Source organism: Oryctolagus cuniculus, chromosome 4 (assembly GCF_964237555.1).
Source record: "Oryctolagus cuniculus chromosome 4, mOryCun1.1, whole genome shotgun sequence".
NCBI classification, from domain to species: Eukaryota; Metazoa; Chordata; class Mammalia; order Lagomorpha; family Leporidae; genus Oryctolagus; species Oryctolagus cuniculus.
This window is the reverse complement of record NC_091435.1, coordinates 32,997,830-33,022,656: the sequence shown is the minus strand read 5'-3', so window position 1 is coordinate 33,022,656 and position 24,827 is coordinate 32,997,830. Positions and strand designations below refer to the sequence as shown.

The 24,827-nt window shown below is 38.9% G+C and overlaps 1 protein-coding gene across 1 annotated transcript; it reads left to right on the top strand.

The window, feature by feature from the left end:
• Positions 1-28: 28 nt before the first annotated feature.
• RBM11 (RNA binding motif protein 11) lies at positions 29-19,688 on the top strand. The gene is made up of 5 exons (XM_002716763.5): positions 29-174; positions 7,945-8,107; positions 9,571-9,643; positions 13,903-13,999; positions 17,708-19,688. The coding sequence occupies exons 1-5, from the start codon at positions 79-81 to the stop codon at positions 17,993-17,995; spliced, it is 717 nt and encodes a 238-aa protein (XP_002716809.1). The 5' UTR covers positions 29-78; the 3' UTR covers positions 17,996-19,688.
• Positions 19,689-24,827: the final 5,139 nt, after the last annotated feature.

The window sequence follows — 24,827 nt, the reverse complement described above, 5'->3', positions numbered from 1 at the left end:
TGCGCACGCGCGCGCCCGGCGCCGGTCCCGCCCCCTCCGCCCCGGCGCCTCCTCCATCCTGGGGCCCGCACCGAAGGGATGTTCCCTGCTCAGGAGGAGGCCGACAGGACGGTGTTTGTGGGCAATTTAGAGGCCCGCGTGCGGGAGGAGATTCTTTACGAGCTGTTCCTTCAGGTACCGTCCGCGGGGAAGGGGCGCAGAAGGGGTGGAGCTCACCTGCCCCCCCTCCCCCCGGGAGCCCGGCCCCTGGCCGCCCCCTCCTGTGCTTGGTTTCCGTTTAATTGGGTGTTGATGGACTTGTCTCTCAGGGGAGAGGCTGGGGTGCGGAGTGGCTTAGTGTGAGCCCCAGCCCCATCTTTATCCGCATCCCCGCTGTGGAACGCCGGTGGCGGGCCACTAGCTGGGGTCCTCCGACCCCCCAGCGCTGAGATCTCCCCCAGGGGGCTGCTGGGCGGTGGGGGACCCTGGGGCCCGACAGAAAGCAGCCCTGCCTCCGTCTTCCCTCAGGTCCATAAGCACCCGTGCCCCTTACCGCCGCGACATGGGAGGCGTAGCTTTTTAAATGTTCCTTTATGCATTAGTCATTGCCCAGGCCCTTTGATGCTGGGAGTATGTTTATTCTAGCATGATAAACGAGGTTTGAGGTGGTGGAACTGCCAATTTGGCATGGCTGTGACCAGTTGCTTCCGTGGCCGAGGCGCTTTATTTCGTACAAAAGAATCTTGGGAAACTTTTCTAGAGACCTCCTACCTCCAGGCTGAAGCCTCCCGTGGTTTGTAAACACTCACCTGTTGTAGTCACCTAGGTCTCACTTCCTCTAGAGGGGTCCTTATTCCGCCATTCAGCTAAAGGGTTTATGATCCCACTGCAGAGCAGATACCAAATCCAGTTCTGGCCATACAAATGTAACACGCACTCCTTGATCTTCCTAAAAAGGGAACCAAAGTTAATTACCGTGACTTAGAGGAATGTACAAAAGCATGGGGTACGTACTGTAGAGAAGTGATTTGGACTGTGAGCTCCGAAGTCAGCAATGTGACTTTGGCCGCTTTTTTCAAATGTCAGGTGAGAGGAAAACTGTGGACAGCATGATGAGATTGAGTGAACACCTGAGCTGGTCTAAGGAAAATAGAATAATCAGCTGGTCTAAGGAAAATGGGTGAGAAAGCTGAGCCTGCCCTTACTGCTGGTCTCTGCTGCTACTACTACTGCTGGTGCTACTGATGCTGGTTGAGTTTCCCTTATCTGAAATACTTGGGACCTGATGTGTTTATGATTCTGGATTTTATTTTAATATTTGCAAATACTTTACAGATTGAGTATCACTAATTCAAAATCTGAAAAATTGGAAATGCTCTGGAATTCCAAATTTGGGTTTTCAAATTAACAGCACTCAATTTGTACAATTGGTAATAACACAAACATCAAGAGAAATCAAGATTAACTTCCCCCATCAAAATAAGGTAAAATCCCAAGAGAGACAATTGCAAAGCTAAACTTGTAGATTGAGTATGAGTATCAGAGGTGAAAGGGGTTCTTTATTTTTTTTTACCTTTTAATTAGTTTTTAACAAATTCAATGTGATTTGTAGATAAAATTCTAAGAACATAATAGTTTTCCCTTCCCTCCCTCTCTCTCCCATCCATTTTCTCCCTCCCACCCTCGTTTCTTCTCCCTTTCTGTTTTTAGTTTTTGAGATAGCATATTTTAAATTTGCATTACAGTAAAAAGGCTTAATACTTCACTGAATAAGAAGTTCAACAAATAAAAAGCAAAAGACATTAGTAGGAATATAGACAACAGCTATAAACAATTATCAGAGACATGGCCATTTCACGCATATAAGGTAAATTTAAAGTAATCACATATCACTTAAACTATACTAGTAGAATATTCTTAACCACTGGTTTGACAAAGAGCTAAAGCAGCATTTTACAAAACTGTGTTTGCAGCAGTGCTGATACACACAGACATTTCTTTCTTTCTTTATAATTTTAGCTCCTACATGTAAGGGAGAACATGGGGTATTTGTGTTTCTGAATCCAGTTTGAATATATCACATTGTCTTTACCCGTTCATTTGATGTTGGACACCTTGGTTGATTCCCAATTTTGGCTATTGTGAACAGTGCTGCTATGAGCATGGTGGTACACAGATCTCTTTGATACATTGTGTTCAAGTCTTTTGGGTGAATACCCAGTAGTGAGAATGCTGGATCCAATAGCAAGTCTTTTTCTAGTTTTTAAAAAAATCATACTCTTTTCCACAGTGTTTGCACTAATTTACATTCCCACCAACAGTGTATAAGGGTTTCTCTTTGTCGACATCTTTGCCAACATTTGTTATTCTCTGTGTTTTGCATTTTTGCCATTCTGACAGGTGTGAGGTGATACCTCATTGTAGGTTTGACTTGCATTTCTCTGATGGCTAGTCATGTTGAGCAATTTTTAAAAATATATTTGTTGCCATTTGCATTTCTTCTTTTGAGAACTGTCTGTTGATGCCCTTTGCCCATTTCTAAACTGGATTGACTTTTTATTGCTGAGTTTTTTTTAAGTTGCTGGTATATTTGGGATGTTATTTTCTTGGTCAGATAAATGATTTGGAAGTATTTTTCCCATTCTGTTGGGTGTCTCTTCACTCTGTTGATCATTTCCTTTACATGCAAAAGTTTCTGAGTTAAATGTAATCCAGTTTATTTAATTTTGCTTTTGGTGTCTTTGTTTGGGGGTCATGACCCTTACACCAATGTCTTGGAGTGTTTCCGCTATATTTTCTTCCCCTAATTTCATAGTCTCAGGTCTTAAATTTAGGTCTTTGATCCATTTTGACTTAATTTTTATATATGGTGAAAGGTATGGATCTAATTTCATTCTCCTACATACATACATCCAGTTTCACCAGCACCATTTGTTGAAGAGAATCCTTACACTTCTGTATGATCTGAGCATCTTTGGCAAAACCAGTTGGCTGTATGTACATGGATAAATTTCTGGCCTTTCTATCCTGTCCCATTGATTTATGTATTTTTTTTTAATTTGATAGGTAGAGTTATAGACAGTGAGGAGAAAGAGAGAGGAAGGTCTTCCTTCCATTGGTTCACTCCCCAAAGGGTCGCTAAGGCCGGTGCTGATCCAAAGCCAGGAGCCAGGTGCTTCTTCCTGGTCTCCCATGCTGGACCAGGGCCCAAGCACTTGGGCCATCCTCTACTGCCCTCCTGGGCCACACCAAAGAGCTGGACTGGAAGAGGAGCAACCGGGACTAGAACCCAGTGCCCATATGGGATGCTGGCACCGCAGGCAGAGGATTAACCAAGTGAGCCACAGCGCCGGCCCCTATGTATTGGGTTTTATGCCAGTACCAAACTATTTTAATTGCTAGAGCTTTGTAGACTCCTAATAGCCAAAGTGATCCTGAGCAAGAAAAACCAAGGTATCACAATACCTGATTTCAAAGCACACTACAAAGCTATAGCCTTATTGGTTTGGAAAGGATCTTTGTCTTCTAATTTAACTGAACCTACCCAACCCAAGAATTAGATATAGACAATTTGATAGAATTCTCTCTGGGAATATAATTTTCCCTCCTGGACATAAAACTTTCTATTATTGAAAAAGTACTGTTGATTTTAAGACTTTTTATGTGTATCTTTCTAATAGGTCATCATTTTAACTTAACCGCTTTTTTAATTTTAATTTTAAATTTTTTTAGATTTTATTTAATGTACACAAGTTTCATATATACAGATTTAGGAACATAGTGACACTTCCCGGCCTACCTTCCCTCTCACGCATACTCCCACCCTTCCTACTCCTCCCTTTCCTATCCCCACTCTTAATTTTTACAAAGATCTATTTTCCATTTATTCATAATACTCATAAGATTAACCCTACACTGAACAAAGAGTTCAACAAGTAGTATGAAGAAAAAACACTGCACTTAAACAGTAGAGACAAGGGCTGTAAGCAATCATCAAATCCCAAAATGTCAATTTTACTCCAATACATTACATTTTGGGTACTCTATTTAACACAGATCAGGGAAAACATGTGGTATCTGTCTTTTTGAGACTGGCTTATTTCACTAAGTATAATGGTTCTAGTTGCATCCATTTTGCTGAAAACGACAGGATCCCTCCCTCCCTCCCTCCCTCCCTTCCTTCCTTCCTCAACCAAGTAGCATTCTATTGGGTATATATACCATAATTTCTTTATCCTGTCTTCAGTTAATGGACATCTGGATAACTTTGCCTCTTTAAAAGACTAATCCTTTTCTTTCCCATCAAATATCATTTGAAACTTATCACTCTAAGAAAAGAAAGAAAAATGGCTCTTCATATTGTCTCCAGAAAAAGCACTTATCACTTATCAGCTCCAGAAAAAGCAGACGGGGGGAGCTGATAAGTGGGACACTTTATACCCACACATTATTTCTAGTCAGTGATGACTGAATCCAGTTTTGAATCCAGTTTTGTAGATCCATAGTCTATATATATTCTCATTTTTCATAATTTATTTTTTGTAAAAGATTTATTTGTTTGAAGGTCAGAGTTACAGAGAGAGATGGGGGGCAGGGAGAGACAGAGAGAGAACTTCTACCTGCTGGTTCACTCCTCAAATGGCCACAACGGCTGGAGCTGAAGCCAGGAGCCAGCAGCTTCTTCAGGATCTCCCACATGGGTACAGGGGCCCAGGAAGTTGGGTTAGTTTCTACTGCTTTCTCAGGCACATTAGCAGAGAGCTGGATTGGAAATGGAGCAGCTAGGACTCAAACTGGCACCCTTATGGATGCCGCACTGCAGATAGTGACTTTACCCACTAGGTCACAGTGCTGGCCCTTTTTCATAGTTTCCACCTAATCAAAATGTTAATCACATAATAGATAAGGAAATTATATGTAATACATCAGGAAAAATCATGTTAATGTGTTTATTTTTGCCTAGGTACTGGAGGTATTTGCTCAGGTGAGGTATCTCATAGAAAGGCTTAAAACTGGCAAAATATAACTGTTTTCGAATTTATTATTTATTTGAAAGGCAGAGAAAGACAAACAAATAGAGATCTTTCATGAGCTGGTTCACTCCCCAAATGCCCTCAACAACCAGGGCTTGGGTCTGCAGAAGACAGGAGCTAGGAACACAATCCATGTCTCCTAAGTGGGTGGCAGGGACCCAGGACTTGAACCATCACCTAGTGCCTCCCAGGGTGCACGTTAGCAGGAAGCTAGAATTGGGAGCATAGCCTGGACTCAAACCCAAACACTGTAATATGAGATGCTCACACATCTCAAATGACATCTTAACCACTATATCAAACACTCATGTTGAATTTTATCTTTTATTTAAGATTTATTTATTTCAAAGGCAGAGTTGTAGAGAGAGAAAGGAAGATAAGAAAAGAGATCCTCTTTCATCTGCTGGTTCACTCCCAAAAGGGCTGCAACACCAGGCACCCAGAACTGCATATGGATCTCCCATATGGGCAGGGGCCCAAACACTTGGGCTATCTTCCACTTCTTTCCCAGGTGTATTAGCAGGGAGTTGGATCAGAGGGGAACAAGCAAGACTTGAACCAGCACGCATATGGGATTCTAGTGTTGCAGGCCACAGCCTAATCTACAGCAGCATTACACTGGTCCCGTTGAATTTTTTTTTAAAGATTTATTTATTTATTTGAAAGGTAGAGTTAGAGAGCGAGAGAGAGAGATATCTTCCATCCCCTGTTTGACTCCCCAAATGGCTGCAACAGCTAAAGCTGGGCCCATCTGAAGCCAGGAGCCAGGAGTCAGGAACTTCTTCCAGGTCTCCCATGTGGGTGCAGGGACCCAAGGACTTGAGCCGTTCTCTGCTGCTTCCCCGGTGCATTAGCATGGAGCTGGATCAGAAGTAGAACAGCTGGAACTGGGACTGGTACCCATATGGGTTGCTGGTGCTGCAGACAGTGGCTTTACCCACTAAGCTGGCCAAATCCCATTGAATTTTACCTTTCAGAATGTTTTGGAACATCTAAATTGATTTATATCCAAATTAAAATCATTTATGCCTAGTTTCTACCTTTGTAAATCAGTATATCTAATGTTAGTAGTACAGTTTGTGTCTCAGCTCTACTTCCAATTCCAACTTCCTGATTATGCAGAGCCTGGGAGGTAGCAGTGAATGGCTCAGGTACTTGAATCCCTAACACCCACTTGGGATGCCCATGTTGAATTCCAGGCTCCTGGAATTCAGTTTGACCCACCCTCAGCTGTTGTAGGTATTTAGGGAGTAAACCAGGAGATAAAAGATATCTCTCTCTCTCTTCCTCCCTCCTTCCCCCCCTCCCTCTCTCACCTGCCCCCCTTTTCAAATACAGTAAAAGAAATAAATTAGTTTTTAAAGTTGTTTTATTTTCTTGTATACTTCTACTAGCTTCTTTCAAATTTCTGATTATCTTTTGAAGTGAGAAACTAAGATTTATTGATGCTGAACTTTTAACTAAGAAAGTCTAGAGTACACGTTTAGAAGGGACAGACAATTCCATTTTGAACATGTTGAGTTTAAAGTACTATCACATACATTTCTCTAGGAGGCTTTCCCCATGAAAGAGACATGAGTGGAAAAATAGATTTGTTGAAGCCAGAAGGTTGGATGAGTTATTCCATAGGTGACACAGAGAATGAAATGAGAAAAAACTGAATCCTAAGACACAGCAGCACTTTTAAGGATGATGATTCTTTTTCTTTAGAATAAATGCAATTTTTAATATATCTATCCAGCTATACAGTGAAAAATAACCATAAGAATATGGGCCATTCACCATTGAATCTGCTGTGGTTAGATCTTTGTGAGTGCTTCCTTTGTTGATTGTGGAGCTGCTGTAATTTTTTCTCAGTTGTAATGAACACTTCTCTATGATATTTGACCCTGCTTTTTTACTCTCTATTACTTTTTCTAGGTATTTCTGTGAATATAACCTGAATATTTATAATGTATGATATTTTACTTGATTTTAATTATACACCAAGAAATATCACCAGTTACTGAACTTAGAGTATAATTTTTCACTGTTATAATCCATACAACTACTTAAACTCTTAAACATATGAAAACATTTTTGCTTTGGGAATATTTACCCAGTAGGATTACTAGGTCAAAATTCATGATAAATTTAGTTTCTCTTATAAAGAATTGTTTTTGTCTTCTTGGCAATAATAATAATAATATAATGTTGCCAGTTTTTCTTCTTTTTTTTTTTTTTTTGAGAACAACTAACATTGAATTCATCATTACAATTTATATTTGCATTAAACACTTTTTTAAAAGATTTATTTTATTTATTTGAAGACAGAGTTACAGAAAGAGAAACACAGAGGGAGAGAGAGATCTTCCATCCACTGGTTCACTCCCCAAATGACTGCAAAGTCCGAAGCTGAGCCAATCCGAAGCCAGGAGCCAGGAGCTTCTTCTGGGTCTCCCATGTGGGTGCAGGGGCCAAGGGCTTGGGCCATCCTCCACTGCTCTCCCAGGTGCAATAGCAGGGAGCTGGATCAGAAATAGAGCAGCCGGGACTCAAACCTGTGCTAGCACTGCAGGCCGAAGAGGCTTTAACCCACTGCGCCACATCTGCCCCAGCATTCAACACTCTTAATGTGTATGGAGACGGAATAGTATTTTAATCTTAGATTTAAGTGCTCTCTAAATTAATTTGTTAAATCTGACAATAGGGCAGCCTACCTCTCTTTTCCTTTTAAGATTTGAAACTATCAGCTAGAATATGTTCTTACTGCCGTGAATGTTTCTTCGATGAACCAGAAAATGAGTGAAACTATGAGAAAGTATGATAATTATTATTAGGAAGATGCATTACTGACAAGATTATTTTAGTCTAAAGTTAAATGTACTTGATTTATCTGATTGTAAAAAAAATCTTTGGATTTATGAGAAAATAATTTTTAAGTTTCTTATAGGCTGGGCCACTAACCAAAGTGACTATATGCAAAGACAGAGAAGGAAAGCCGAAGTCTTTTGGATTTGTCTGCTTTAAACACCCAGAATCAGTGTCTTATGCCATAGCTTTGCTGAATGGAATTCGTTTATATGGAAGACCAATTAATGTGCAATATCGATTTGGTAGGTCCTATCACTGATGAATCTTCAAGTGTGTATTGTGACTGTTGCTGTTCTCAGAAGTCAAGGCATTTTGCTATCCACATAGAATAAAACCTAGAAAACAAACAACAACAAAAAACAGTCTCTGTGTGATCACTGTTAAGTTTTCTCAGAATACATGTCTGTTTCATAAGGTTATATAATTAACATTGCCAATTGCATTGCTAACTCTATAGAATTTCTTCTTGATTAAAATGTGAAATGTTCTCTCTTAGAATCAGCCAGCAAGTAGCTTTGATGGTTGCTCTTGGCTCTTGTAATTTAGCAAATATAAGTGATCTGGGATATAGAACTCTAGCTTTTATAGAGAGAGGCTACTTGCTGATATTTGTGTCACAGATACTACATGACATTAGAAATCTACTACTTGGAAGATACAGTGGATGCATAATTCCTTCTTCTGGAGAAACTGTCCTATGCCTGTTGCTCTGGACCGGAACCCTTAAGGGCAAAGTGGCAGCAGCATAACCCTACCAGCAGTAGCATAAACCTTACCAGTGGTAAAAGAAAATGTCCTGACATGAATGGTCTCAAACTCCTTCTCATGCACACACAGCAGGAACTGGTCATCTATGAGTAGAAGCCCAGAGAATGTTGTACTATTATTCTCATGCTTTCACATTTCAGGAAACTGATAGAGTATATGTGGTAATCATTGTGATACTTCTATTGCCTCCCCTAAATGGTTCAAGCTTACTGATTGTATTGCTGGTTTGTCATTTGCTAAAAGCAAACATATAATGGAAGGGGAGAAGGAGTGGGAAAGGGGAGGGTTGCAGGTGGGAGGGACATTATGGGGGGGGGCATTGTAATCCATAAGCTGTACTTTGGAAATTTATATTCATTAAATAAAAGTTTTTTAAAAAAATAAAATAGAAAAAAAAGCATAATAAACACAATGCCCTCCACAAAAGAAAAGTGCTTCTCTTTGCATTTTTAAAAATATCTGATTATTTCATGCTGTCTGGTACTGTCCAGTTATCTCAGGCAGGCTGGTAGAAGTCAGCCAGGACATGTTACATTCTGATGTGTCCTTTATAAAATAGAATTGTCTTTTGTGTGTGCAGTTTAAAAAACTCAGATCTTCTATGCTGGAGGAAAGTAATATAGATTGTTGCCATTTTTGTTCAATGTGTGGAACAAAATTACTCCACATACCTTATACTCATATATACCCAAGTTAACATAATTCTTATGGACTCCTGTATCTGACCATGGCTTTGGACAAAGCTTGATTATAATTAATTCATTTATAGTAATATATGTAATCTGTAAATATTACTTGAAAAATGATGTGAATACATCTAACATCAGCATGGGATTTTTAAATCAATACTCAGTGCTAAACGATTTCAGTTAGTCTATAGTTTAATATTAGAACTCCAAAAAATTCACCATAAACTATTCTTTTATTTCTTTTAAAGGAAGTTCACGCTCTTCTGAACCAGCTAACCAAAGTTTTGAGAACTGTGTTAAGATAAATTCACATAGCTACAGGTAATTAAAAAATACATTTTCATAAAGGTAAAACAAGTAAATATATATATATATATATTCTGAGGTATTATAAAACTTTACTATTTAGACATAGGAAAAAATTAAGGAATTCATTTTCTCCTGACCTCATGAAAAGTGACAGAAAATACTTTCATTAAATTTCACCCTTAATATTTTCAGCAGTAGGTGGGAGAGATTTGCATTCATCAGGTTCTTTATAGTTTTTGATTTGCTTTTTATAGTTACTAAATCATTTAAGTATACAAGGTCTTACTGTGATGGATTATAGAGATACTGTTACTCATATTTTCTATTTGAGTGCATGCAGATGCAAATGTTAACCAGTCCTCAAGGTCACATGGATGATAATATGCTAGCCTTGAAACTAAGACTTCTGAGATTAAGCTGTTTAACTATTTATTTTACTATTTTTAGAACTTCTCTGTTAATTTTCCATAATATTCTAGAAATCTGTGTAGCCTGATTTCTCTATGCAACAGTAGCTTCCAAATGCACTATATGGCAAACTCTCGAGAGGTCACTGAACAGAAAGGCTTTCCAATTAAATTAACATGTTCAAATCACACTTTATTAAGCCCATTTAAATGACACAATGGAAAGCAAGAGGAAAGAGAGAGGTTAGCACACTTTCAGTAGGGTACAGGTGAGCAGAGGGAACAGCTAGCTGAACTCTGGTCACACTAATAATCACATACTCTGTTTCTCTGCTGCATCAGCCTTCCGCGTTGACAGCATGGTTATGAGGAGAGGAGTTGAATTCAAGACAGGGTATCCAGTCAGGTGGGATGTTCCTAGAACTAAGATGACTCACTTGTTCTCTCAGTAAGTCGTAAGGGCAGTCATACCTGGCCACAGAAGTAGCTTGCTGGGTTGCCTGCTAGATGGCTGCTAGTTTTATCCAAATTTAGCTGGCAGAGTGAAGAAAAGAAGAGGGGCATAGCTTTTAGCCCAGAGCTGCCATAATCAGATCTTGGTATTCATTCTATCCATAAGTATATTCCTGTTTGCTTAACTACATTGTCTGTCGACTCTTATCTTACGATTATCAGATCTTGGTATTTCCCCATTGCACCTGAAAGTAACAGTCCTATTTATTTCCATCATATTTTCTATTCAATCTATCTTAGGAGATAAAGATAGAGGAATCTGCTTATTTTATGGGAAAGTAACTTATTTACTATTTATATTTAACACATATTATGAATTCTGCCCATGTCTTACAGGTTACTTGCTTTTTCTTACCCCTACCACAGTTTTATCACTATCACAGAAACTACTAGCATACTTATATTCTACACTAAGTATTTCTTAGGTGTTTCATCCATCCTGTTTGTTTTCTTGTCTTCTACCGCAGAACTGAATATTATCAGGGTAGCTAATAATAGCAGCACCTCCCAACTCTGTTCATTATATTAGCATTCTGAAGCATGGGAGAGTGGCTTAGCGTCTGGAGAAGCGTCCTACCCCCAGACGGAATGCAGTGGGCTCACATCTTCATGCTCGTCAGCATTTCTGTATCAGTGAACTCAGAAGAAGTGAAGAACGTAGATGCTGAAATGAAATTGCCTGAATTTAAATTCTACCCCCGCCGTCTCATTAACAGTGTGATTCTGCTCAAGTTCTTTGTCTTCTCTATGCCCCCGTCTCTCAAAGGAAGATAATACCTGAAAAATTTACAATGAAAGTCAAATTTTATAATAAAGGCAGAACGCTTAAAATGCTGGCCACATAGTAAGGATTCAGCAGGATGCTTGGAGAAAAGGGGAGATTTACCACTCTGCTCAGCAAAGCAGTGTAGACTTACAGGTTGAGCCATGTTTAATATCAGACCTTCCACTGTTTTTTGAGTGGAAAATATACCTCTTTTTTCTCAGGTGTTAGGAACAAGATGTTAGTAGGATTTAAGCAAAGGAAAAAAGTCTAGATGGGCACTACAAGATGGCAGTAAAATCCTCATATTCTCTACTGTTGTTTAATACACTGTTTCTAAATCAACGCAGATTTCAGGTAGTACTGAGTTATATGTATGTTGCTTGATACTGCATTTCATTCACAGTACTTTATTCTGCAGATATTTATTAAACTATAGAGGAAGTATGAGAATAGGTTATCAAGTCCTACAAATGACACACAGAGAAAAACGGTGTCCTTATAATATCTTAGTCTTTAGTCTTCCTTGGAATTGAGGTTTTGGGCTTCTTTTTGCCTCTCCTACCTTCTACTTTTCAATGAATATCGTTTCTATGTTAGTTTTCTCTGGTGTAGTAAAATAGAGGCTGAGCATCCTTAATCCAAAAATTGGAAATCTGAAATGTTCCAAAATCAAATTTTGATGCTTAAAAAGTTTTAGATTTTGTAGCATTCCATATTTTAGATTTTAGGATTAGGAATGTCCACCTGGTAAAATTTATGTAAATATCAAAATCTGAAAACATCTGAAATCTGAAACACTTTTGGTTCCAAAGGGAAACTTAACCTATACCAGAAACACAAGGCATAAGGAAGAGAAATTTATTGATTCACAATCCTGGAGGCTAAATGTCCAAGATGAAAGTGTCAGAAGGATTGGTTCTTTCAGACAGCTGTGTGGGAGAATCTACTCCATGCCTCTTCTCTAGTTTGGTGGTTCAATGGCAATCTTGTATTACTTGGCTAGTAGCAGCATTACTGCAATTTCTGCCTTTCTCTTCATTTGGTGTTCTGACAGGGTGCATTGCTCTCCAAATTTCCTCTTTTCAGGACACCAGCCATATTGGATTAAGGGTCATTGTGCTCCCATATGACCTTGTATTATTTAATGACATCCGTAGTGGCCATATTTCCAAATAATGTCACTTTCTCAGAAACTGGGGGTTAGGATTTGAACAGCTAACTTTGGGGGTAACACTTCAGTCCATGAGAGTTCCTGATTGTATGTGTCTCCCCCAGGCAGACAGCCGTGTATGCCCCAAGATTCACATAAGATGACCGCTTTAGAGACTCTCCCGCTGTTAACATAATGGTGCTAGTTTCACCACCTGTGCTTCCAAGTCGCATCTTCCCCACTCTGTAACATCGTTCAGAATTTCATTTTTTTTTGCCAGTACTTCCCCAATACACGTTCCGATCTCTCTGAACCATATCTCCAAATAAGAATGTGATATTTTTCTGCTTCCTCACACTGAAAAATCTTCACCCATCATATCTTTTCTTCCCACTCACTTCTCAACCCTATTGTTACATGGAAATTGCTCTTTGAAGGTTATAGGAACCTCTGACCAGCAGTGTGGTGGCCTCAATGCTTGTTCAATGTATTGCTCTTTAACAACAGACACTTGTCGAATTCTTTTCTTTCATAACTACGTATTTATTTTTAATCGGCACATTAAAGTTGTACATATCCTTCTTTAATGTAATGCATGTTTCCCATGGCTTCTATGGTAATAGTCTCACTACTTAGAAATGAGGTGAGATATGACTGTTCATCTGACTCCTTTTGCTTATTCTCTTTCTATTATGTTTGCTTCTACCTGCCTGTGCAGATTTTAACCTTGCCCACAGTCCATTTCCTATCCTAAGGATTGGTAGCCCTAACATTAAACAAATGACAAACTATGGAGCAAATAGAATATTGAAGAGTAGCAATAAAATCTAGCCAGTATTGGTAACATTGAAATTTACTGACCATTTCCACAGAAACAAATATTACCCTTATAAATGAAACTTTGGAACAACTCAGTTTTTAATTAGCAATTTTTGATCTTGATATGTGGAAGACGTCAGCAAGTAGATGCACTTGTTAACATCAGCAGTCTATTTGGGAAAGAGCATAATGTTTATCATTAAACATAAAAATATATTTAAATATAGATTGATGAAAACTTCACCTTTTTTGTACTCTATGTCTGGAGAAAATCAAAGGTACCCTCCGTGATCATTAATGATTTGCTTTCCTCTCTTAATATATAAGTATTCATTGTTTTATATAAATGTAATGTTATCCAACATTTTCCTGTCAAATGTGGCTGTTAATATATGAGATTTTATTTTCTAATAAGTGTGTAATTTGGGTTATATCACCATCTTACCCATGTAATTGACTATTTGTGTGTTGCATTTAAGGTATTTAATTAATCTCAAGTAAATGCTATCAAAGAGGCTCTTTATAATTATCAAAATCTATCTTTCTTAAGAGAAAAAATGACATTGGTACATAAGATTTTTAACATAGTGTTGCTTCTTCTTTTACTTCCCCAAAGGAATGAAGAAATGATGGGCAGATCATCCTTTCCCATGCAATTTTTTCCAATTAATAATGCTGCTGTGCCTCAAGAATCCTTTTACTTTCAGAAGATGGTGAGTTTGAAATGTGTTTGGCTCAGTTTGTAATATGATGCAAACTATGAAGAACATGAACACCCTCTGTAACATTTGATGCTCAAATCTTAATCTAGGTTGAAGGCAAACGATGCCCCGAGACTGGGCCCTGGTAATGCACTGCGCTAACATAATCACTTAAATCCCCCACACAATACCTTACCAGCCAGCCAGTGCAGCAGCCGAAAGGGCCAGATGGTAGTGATTAAACACTGTGGTTCAAGTTCATCCTGAGTAGAGTTCTCATTTAAATGACTGCATTAAACGATGGTTTTAGAATTGAATAATTTCACTTAGTGACATATTTTTATATGTTATCATCAATAACAGATAGATTGCTATTGGACATAGGTTGTTTAAAAAATTTCTCTTTTTAAAGACAAAACTGTGACAGTTCTCAATTGATAAACTACATTACTTCTAGAGAATCTCAAAGTTTGGTTCTGGTCTAGAAAAAAATTTTAAAGACAAGTTTATTTATGTTTAAAGTTTTATTTTATTTTATTTTTTTGACAGGCAAGGTGGACAGAGAGAGAGAGACAGAGAGAAAGGTCTTCCTTTGCCGTTGGTTCACCCTCCAATGGCCGCCGCGGCCGGCGCACTGCGCTGATCCGAAGGCAGGAGCCTGGTGCTTCTCCTGGTCTCCCATGGGGTGCAGGGCCCAAGTACTTGGACCATCCTCCACTGCACTCCCTGGCCACAGCAGAGAGCTGGCCTGGAAGAGGGGCAACCGGGACAGAATCCAGCGCCCTGACTGGGACTAGAACCTGGTGTGCCGGTGCCACTAGGTGGAGGATTAGCCTATTGAGCTGCGGCGCTGGCCCTAAAGTTTTATTTTTTTATTTATTTATTTGGAAAGCAGAGGTAGTGGAGGGGGAGAAATCGAGATCTTCCATCCAGTGGTTCACTCCCCAAATACCCTCAACAGCCAGAGCTTGGACAGGTCAAAGCAGGAGCCGGGAAATCTACCCCAGGCTCCCACATTGGTGCCAGGAACCCAAGCCATCATCTATTGCCTTCCAGGCACAGTACTAGGGAACTGCATTAGAAATCAAAGCGAGTCACAATCCCAAGCACTGTGATACAGGATATGGGAATCCCAAGCAGCAACTTAAGTCCTGTGCCAAATGCCTACCCCTGGTTTAGAATTTCTTTTTAAAGACTTATTTGCTTTCTTGATAGGCAGAGGGTGAGAGAGAGAGAGAGAGAGAGAGAGAATCTTCCATCTGCAGGTTCACTCCCCAAATGCCCACAACAGTCTGGGCCAGGCCAGGTAGAAGTCAGCAGCCAGGAACTCCATCCAGATCTCCTGCATGCAATGCACACACTGGGTAGTGGGGCTGTCATCAGCTGCCTCCAAGGAATGTTAAATAGGAAGTTGGATAGGAAGTGCAGAGTACTGGAACTCAAACCAGTACCCCAGTAAGGACTATGGGCATTCCAAACAGTAGCTTAACCTGTTGCACCATAGCACCTGCCCCTGGATGTCTTAGTGGTGGTTTTTGTTGTTAAACAAGAACTTCTTTTTTTCCTTTGAATTCCTTATTTTATAGATAAGAGCCTTAGGTTTTTTTAAATCCCATAATTTCCCTCCCACTCACATCCCTCCCATCTGCCGCTCCCTCTCCCATTCCATTCACATCAAGATTCATTTTCAATTCTCTTTATATACAGAAGATCAATTCAGTATATATTAAGTAAAGATTTCATCAGTTTGCACCCACACAGAAACACAAAGTGTAAAATACTGTTTCAGTACTAGTTATAGCATTACTTCACATTGGACAACACATTAAGGACAGATCCCACATGAGAAGTAAGTACACAGTGACTCCTGTTGTTGACTTAACAAATTGGCACTCTTGTTTATGGCCTCAGTAATCACCCTAGGTTCTGGTCATGAGTTGCCAAGGCTATGGAAGCCTTTTGAGTTCGCCGACTTCGATCTTATTCCGACAGGGTCATAGTCAAAGTGGAAGTTCTCTCCTCCCTTCAGAGAAAGGTACCTCCTTCTTTGATGGCCCGTTCTTTCCACTGAGATCTCACTCGCAGAGATCTTCCATTTAGGGTTTGTTTTTTTTTTTTTTTTCCAGAGTGTCTTGGCTTTCCATGCCTAAAATACTCTCATGGGCTCTTCAGCAGATCCGAATGTCTTAAGGGCTGATTCTGAGGCCAGAGTGCTGTTTAGGACATCTGCCATTCTATGAGTCTACTGTGTATCCTGCTTCCCACGATGGATCGTTCTCTCCCTTTTTGATTCTCTCAGTTAGTATTAGCAGACACTAGTCTTTTTTTTTTTGTGATCCCTTTGACTCTTAGACCTATCAGTGTGATCAGTTGTGAACTGAAATTGATCACTTGGACTATTGAGATGACATTGGTACATGTCACCTTGACGGGATTGTATTGGGATCTCCTGGCATGAGTCTAACTCCACCATTTGGGGCAAGTCCGATTGAGCATGTCCCAAATTGTACATCTCCTCCCTCTCTTATTCCCACTCTTATATTTAACAAGGATCACTTTTCAGTTAAAATTTAAACACCTAAGAATAATTGTGTGTTAATTATAGAGTTCAACCAATAGTACTAGAACAAAACAAAGAGAAAATACTAAAATGGATAAAGTATTACATTGTACATCAACAGTCAAGACAAGAGCTGATCAAGTCACTGTTTCTCATAGTGTCCATTTCACTTCAACAGGTTTCCCCTTTGGTGCTCAGTTAGTTGTCACCAATCAGGGAGAACATATGATATTTGTCCCTTTGGGACTGGCTTAATTCAGTCAGGATGACGCTTTTCAGATTCCTCCATCTTGTTGCAAATGACCGGGTTTTGTTGTTTTTGACTGCTGTATAGTATTCTATAGAGTACATGTCCCATAATTTCTTTATCCAGTCTACTGTTGATGGGCATTTGGGTTGGTTCCAGGTCCTTTGAACTGCTTTGAATAGTTAGAAATTTGAGTTAAGGACTTGTTTTGTTAAAAAAAAAAAAAGCATCTCTCTTTATTTAATAATCAGTACCTGTGTTGTACTAAAATGGGACCATTTATGTACCTTTGGGGCTGAGTTTTAAATTCTTATTTAATTTTAATTAATTTAAATTAAAATTTAAAAATTTATACGTGGTTCAGTTACTGGAAAATTTTTAAGTAAATACGAAATTACTTGAGTATATTAATATACTTTTCAACTTTAAATTTTATATAATTAAAGTCTAATCAAGTTTTAGCATCCAAACTGAGTTGTGCTGTAGTATTAAATACATACCACAGTTGAAGGCTTTGTGTGAAAATAAAGGTAAAACATCTTATAATTTCATATGGGTTAAATATTATATGTTACATACATATTAATTATTACATACATATTATCTATAATCATATAATTGGTTACATACATATTATCTAATATGCTATTAGAAGTTTTCAAACCACATATATATTTTGCATTATTTCTGTTGGACAGGGCTAATGGATACTGGATTAAGGTACAAACATTTTTATGTTAACCATTTAAGGAAACTCCTACATCCCTACCATGATAAGTCAGTGTCTGTCTTCACGAAAATAGCTGTATTGTCTGGTGGTTTACTCATGGCTATTTGTATAAACCACATGAGCTGTTAACTTTGTCTCAACTTTTTGGATTTGTTTCAGTAGATGGGTGTCTTTTTTTCACAGCAATGGTTCACACATAATCCAGTGCCACAGCTTCCTTACTATGAGATGACAGCTCCACTTCCAAGCAGCGCGCCCGTGTCTTCCTCACTCAATCATGTTCCAGACCTGGAGGCTGGCCCCAGCTCTTACGAATGGACTCACCAGCAACCAAGTGACTCTGACCTCTATCAGCTGAGTAAACGAAAGAGGCAAAAACCACCCAGTGACAGTGACAGCAGCTCAGAAAACAATAGAGGAAATGAATACAGCCAGAAGTTCCGGAAGTGTAAGAAGAAGAAAAAATATTAGCATGACCTTCGAATGAAATGTGTCTGCCCTCATTTTAATTCTCTTACAAAAACTGTATTCTATCCAATAACCAGTTTCATGACTGGCTTGTCATTTTTGAAATATATAACAATATGATATATCTGACTATTTTCCTTGAATGACAGAAGCTTTGTAAAGGCAATGTAATGTATTACTTTTTTCTATTTGTTGTGATATTTTTGACCCATTATCAACTAGGAATGCACTTCATGGAATTTTTAGAATTAATTATGAAAGTCTATAAACTGTTCTTCAAAAGATGTTTATTATACATTTGCGAACCAGGAACCATCCTCCCTAAATTATCATCTAAAATGCTCAGCTACAGATACATTGAGATTAGTTATGGAGCAGTGGATTTTCTGAAAGAAATTTGTGCAGATATTTAAAAGTTATGTGTTGTTACTATTAGAGACGGAATAAGCAGACTTTGTTAAATTTTTATGTCTAAATATGTTGGTTCTGGGCCTTTCTCTCCTACAGTTTTATTTCATAAAACTAGGACTTAGGACTATAATACCAAAGGAAAGATAATTATCATAGAACTAGCTTTTAGGTCATTTCCCTTCCATGTGATTTTATATACACAGGGCTACCTGCGTCTTCTTACTTATTAATTGTATATCATGAATATTAGTTGTGTTGTATTTATGCTCAACTCTTTTGCAAGGAGAGTTTGAGAGAATATATTTAACAATTTAACTTGATAGTGAACAGGTAAATGGAATAATATGATATTTCATTAATGTATGATATTTAATAACTGTTGTTCATATCAAGCTCCCAATTTTGGTGCATTTATTTTAGAAGATAAATAGACTACAAATAAAATTAGTCATTTTCAATAATTTTATAGTTACACATAAATATTTATATAAATAATTATGCCAATTGAAAGAGTCATGACGTGAACCATGTCTATAGGAAAAACAATGGTTGAATATTTCTTTGCATGTTGCATAGTACTTTTTAAGTATTTATTATGTAAAAGAATAGAGATACATTTTAACAAACAGAATAACTGAATTCTTGATTATAAAAATACAAACTAGTGGTTTTAAAGCAAATATTAGTCTATTTCCATCTAATCTTAATGACAAGCTAAAATCTGCATTATGTAACTTTATCTTTTCATGTTCAGATATTCAAATCCAAAAAGATGAAGGTTTTTCTTTCTAAATTCACATCTTTGCAATTTAGAATGATGTTAAAGAGAAAAATATGTTGCTGTCTAATTAGAAAGTAATATATCTTTGAACACATTAACTTTATCAGCATTTTCTTTAATTCTTGCACTGTTTACCTTATCCTTAAATGATTTCATTGTGATTCATACAGGAAATGTGTATATGTCTCTAACAATCAAGAATAGCTTAAGTTTGTAAGGAAATTATCTTGAAATAGTATTACATGAACTACAGTACAATGTAAAAACTACAGAACATATTTATTATTCTTTCCATCACTTCCAGCTGATCTTTAACAAGTAAACCAACTAGAAGACATAGAAATTCACCTGTTTAAGTATGTCATTCATACTTAAAAATTTAAAACTTCTCTCAGGCTGTTTGTATCTACCACAGTCTAGCATAATTTTCAGTTTTTTGTTTTTCCTGTGCTACATATTTAAAAATCATTAAAACTTTTTGTCTTTGAGAGTTTTATTCTCCAATTTTAATTCTCTAAAATCTATTTATTTTTAAGTATATATTTGTATATTTTACTTCAAATGCTAGAAGAAACTTGAAATTTGAAAACGAAATCAGACATTTTAGATATTCTCATGTTCACTAATCTGGTTTTTTTAATTGAATTTCAATAATTCAGGTCATGGTAAAATAAAAGAACTGTTAAAGTTGGTCAAAAAGATACAGTGCCAAACAAGTCCTTGAAATCTCCTGACACATCCTGAGTTGTCGTTTCAAATGTGTGCTGTGTAGACAAGAGTATCACCTTTAAAATCTCAACTAAAAAAATTTTTTTTTTTTTGACAGGCAGAGTTAGAGAGACAGAGAGAAAGGTCTTCCTTCCGTTGGTTCACCCCCCAAATGGCTACCATGGCCAGCGCTGCACCAATCTGAAGCCAGGAGCCAGGCGCTTCCTCCTGGTCTCCCATGTGGGTGCAGGGCCCAAGGACCTGGGCCATCCTCCACTGACCCCCCCTCCCCTGGGCCACAGCAGAGAGCTGGACTGGAAGAGGAGCAACCAGGACAGAAACGGCACCCTACCGGGACTAGAACCTGGTGTGCCAGTGCTGCAGGCAGAGGATTAGCCTAGTGAGCTGCGGCGCCAGCCCTCAACTAAATTTAGTTATAGGACAGGCACTAACTATTGTAACATGAATATTAAAATTCTGGTAGAATTATTTTGGATTACCTGCTTAGAGTTTAATGAAAGGAAGAATCAAGAATTATAACATTTTTATTACTGTATAGGAACAAAAACCATGTATAGTAACATATCAGCATCTTCCATTTATGGTTAAATACTAATAAACTGATAGGGGATTGGAAAGTGAGTTTTCTCTCTTGCTAATGCTTCCAAAATATATCCCCAGATATTTTTCTCTACTGCCTACTTGGGCATCTCATTACCACTGCAGATTCACTCCATTTTACCTTAATTTTTCTCCTGAAATATGTCCTTTGTGTCCAGTTTTGGGCAATGTTCTATTTGTCTCTTGGAGTGTGTGTGTGATTTATTTATTTTGAAAGAGTTTCAGAGAGAGAGAGAGAGAGAGATCTTCCATCTGCTAGTTCACTCCCCAGATGGCCTTAACAGCCAGGGCTGAGCCAGGCTGAAGCCAGTAGCTACTTATTAAGGGATCTCCATGTGGGTAGCAGGCACCTAAACATTCAAGCCATCCTTCGCTGCTTTTCACAGCCCACTCTCAGGGAGCTGGATCAGGAGTGGAGCCGGCCCCCAATGTTCTGTTATTGAGCAATAATGACCTTACCTCAGTGGCTTACAGAGAATTCATATCCCACTTACTTGCTTCAATCAAATTGGATCATTTTTGATGTCAGACACTTAAAGAAATGAAAATAGGCTCATGTGTTGGCAATATGAACAGAATGAAAACATAGAAGTGACACCAGTTACTTAGTTCTGTCACCCTTTATAAGTTTAAAGGCTGGATGTATGCCCCTTGAAGATAACTATGGCTCAGGAAAGAAGTGGTCAAGTGGCTGTACCTGCATTAATGGTTTGACTCTTCGGTTCTCCGTCATCCCTATCCCTAGGAGGGAACTCTGGAAGAAAACTATCAGCTCCTTGTATGTGATCATTATTCACAGCACCTGCAAGAAATCTTTAAGCGATGTTCAGGTCCTGTGCAATGGTCACATTCTAGCTGTATTCCTATCCAGCCCAAGAAAGCTGGTTATGAAGCAGGTGTAAGCCAATGCTCATAGCCACTTGGGTTCGTTGTTTCATGCAGAAGAAGAATGAAGATCATGGACATAGTGAAGAGTGAAGCAAGGCTTTTGACATGAAAGAGACTGGAAACTCCTGGGAAAGCAGCCAAGAGGGGCTTTTCTCAGAAAAAAAAAAAAAAAAAAAAAAAAAAAAAAAAAAAAAAAAAAAAAAAAAAAACATAAAAAAAGCCATTGAAAGGACATGATCAAGGGGTTTCATACCTTCTGAAAAATTTGCACGGGGCCCTTTGTCAATAGTTACCTAGGATTCATATTTTGTTTTTCAATCCAACTGTCCTGCCTTCTTATCCCCCATTCCTCTGATTTGGTCAGTCTCAGTCTCTAGATGTGTTAACTATGCTTTAACGAGTCCCTTCTTAACTTACTGTTTATGCCTTGGGCATGCCAGCTTATGACCACAGGCTTGCATTTATAATCTTTCTGGATTTTTGCCAAGAATGTGTCTTGAGAGTACACCCTTTGTGGAAGGCATATTCTCTGTACTTCTTCAGGCCCTCGTATTGTTAATAACCAGAGGCAGAGGCCACCCTCCTCTCTATGCGTCCCCTGTCCTTAGCTGTCTGTCCAAGTCAAACCTGACTTAGCTTGCTTTCTCCTACCTATATAAATTACATAAGAAATAAGTCTGTCATTCATTTGCTGTTTATTAATAAAAGTCCATGAGGATCTTGAGTTTGACTTTGGTGACAATGAGCAATAACATACACATTTCTGAGAAATTAATATTTTACTGCAGGAAGCTCAAAGAATGTGTTCTAAGCCAAGTATAATGTTTTCTTCCATACCTCAAACGCAGAGAAGTGCAATGGGTACAACCTCTCCAGTTTGGCCTGAAATTTGCTGAGGTAGATGATGAGTCTTATTCTGCCCTTTCAGAATGAGTCTACAAGATCACCATGATGTCCTAACTGAAGGCTAAGCGTCTTTATTCCCAATCATAACCAACTTGCAAAAATTACATTGTCTGCTAGAAAAACTGCCATACCAAAGAAGGACAAATGGTCTACTATCTGGCTCCTTGTAATCTATCCTTTTGAGCTTACATGAGCTGCTTGTACCATCAAGAGGTTGTATAAGGATTAGAGAACACAGATACCTTCTGCATTGTAATTAGCATAACCAGTGTGTAAGGACACAAACTAATATACTCTCTGTGTTATAAACCCTGGGAAGGATTGAGCTCCATGGAGTAGATTGGAATCTACCGCAAGGAATCTGGATCTAAAATAATTGGCTCAATTAATGTCACTTTACTTGAGAAGCTTAATACCTCAAAGCATTCTTTAAATGAATAATGTTGATCAATCCAACACAGCTAACTACTTGAGTCCTATTAATGATTTTGCATCTATTTCTGTGTGAGAGAAATGGTAATATCCCAGGCAGGAAAATACCCTTACTGCAACCATCTACTCCAGGCTGATGGTGTCATTGATTTTTCTCCTAACCTCCACGTTTAATAATAATGGAAACATTGCAGACTCCACAGTTAGCAACCAGAACTCTAGGAGCTATTACTACCCCTTCATGTAACCTTGTTCAGATTCTCTTTATCTCTTCATTGCAATGTTCATTAGGGAAACCGATCCACAATGAGCAAGTGGCATTCTAACCACTGATTTTGGTGGTGAGGCTAAACAAACATTGAAAGATCTGTGATTTACTGACAATAGATGGGCAGTAGGAAAGGGGATTTAAGAGAGCCAGAAGTGTGTCACAATTTGCCATCACTTGCAATGCCAGCATCATACATCAGAGTGCCAGTTCAAGTTCTGGATGTACTGCTTCTGATCTAGCACCCTGCTAATGGCCAAAGTGCGTGGGAACCTGCCACCCACATGGAAGACTCACATGGAGTTCTAGGCTCCTGGCTTGGGCCTGGACCAATTCGGGCTTTTGTGGCCATTTGGAGAGTGTACCAGCAGATGGAAGATCTTTCTGTGTCTCTGTACGACAAGAGCTCAGCTCCAATATCAGATTAGGATTTGGACAGACCAAAGAGCAGCTGTGCAAAAGACTGCAGCTACATGCCTGTGTATACTTGCAACAGTGGGATAGCAGCACACAGAGGGTCCATGCCTCTGAAGATCTATGCTCAGCCATACTCCCAGCATCTTACAAAGGCTTATAGACACTAGTGGCAGGAAGCCAAACAGTTACATAGCAAAATTGTTATCAGTTACTGGGCTCACTAGTTACTGAGCTTACTGACTTGCAGAATCCTATCAGTTGAGGGAAAGGGAGGCTGAGCCACTTTATTTTCCCAACACTCCATTCCTTCAAGTTCCTGACCTCACAATCTGTTAGAAATCTTCTAGAATCCCTGTACAAGGAGTTTGTGAAGAGTGTGGAACATTGCATTCCAATTCTACAACAAAAATATAAGCTACATCAACAAACTATGAATCATCATGCAATACCATATATAATGAACAAGGCTGTCCACCATCTGCAGAAAGCCAACCCAGGCAATCCCCCACAGAATACCCCCAACCATGACTGGGTTTTTTATAATGCTTCCAGAGAAGGGTCTTCACATGGTTCCAGGTGTTGTTTCATAATGGCTTAGAAGAATTTCACCTTTCCACCCAAGCCCAGTTGTCATTGGTGGCTGTGGTCACTTTCCAAGGTAGCCCAGTTGCGGAGCTGATAGGTAACTCGGTACACATCCAACAAGCTGATTGTAAAGGTATGTGCCCCATCCATCAGGGTGTTCACAGCCACCAAACTAAGGGCAAAAAAGAAGTGGTACCAACAATGTTAATCTTGACCACCAGGTAGGAAAAAGGCAAGGGATTTCTCTTGAGATAACATTGGCAAAAGGGCTTGTCCTGGCCTCTTATACCAGACTTGGTGGGGCATAACTTTTACCAGGTCCTCTTCTACAAGTAAAGATACTGGAACCATTAGCATTGGCCATAAAGCTGAGACAAACATGGCCTTGAGTAAGGTAGTGATTCCTTTCTTGTGTGGGTCATGTATCTTGACCACAGGGGGCCACGTGGTCATTATGTATGGTGTCACCTCCAGGTCATGTTTTATTCCTGCCCCCCACAGTGTTAGCAAAGCAAAGCAGGCCTTGCTGGCTTTTCACATTTTCCATGGATACTGCCAGGTGGGATACTCCCTTGGGTGAAGGCCGTGGGAGTAGGTAATGATGCCATTTTGTCTTCCAACTGCACCTGCAGTTGTATCAGTGCTGCTGATAATGTAGCAAAGATTCCATGGGGGTTAGTTTTCCATCCAGAAGCAGGTCATTTAATAACTGTTACAGTCTACCTTCTCTTGGTCTATCTCACCAGGGAACCTGCTTTGGCTTCCTGAGGACTTGGTTTAATAGGCCCTTATCATTTTCAGTCATTCTGTCTCCTTGG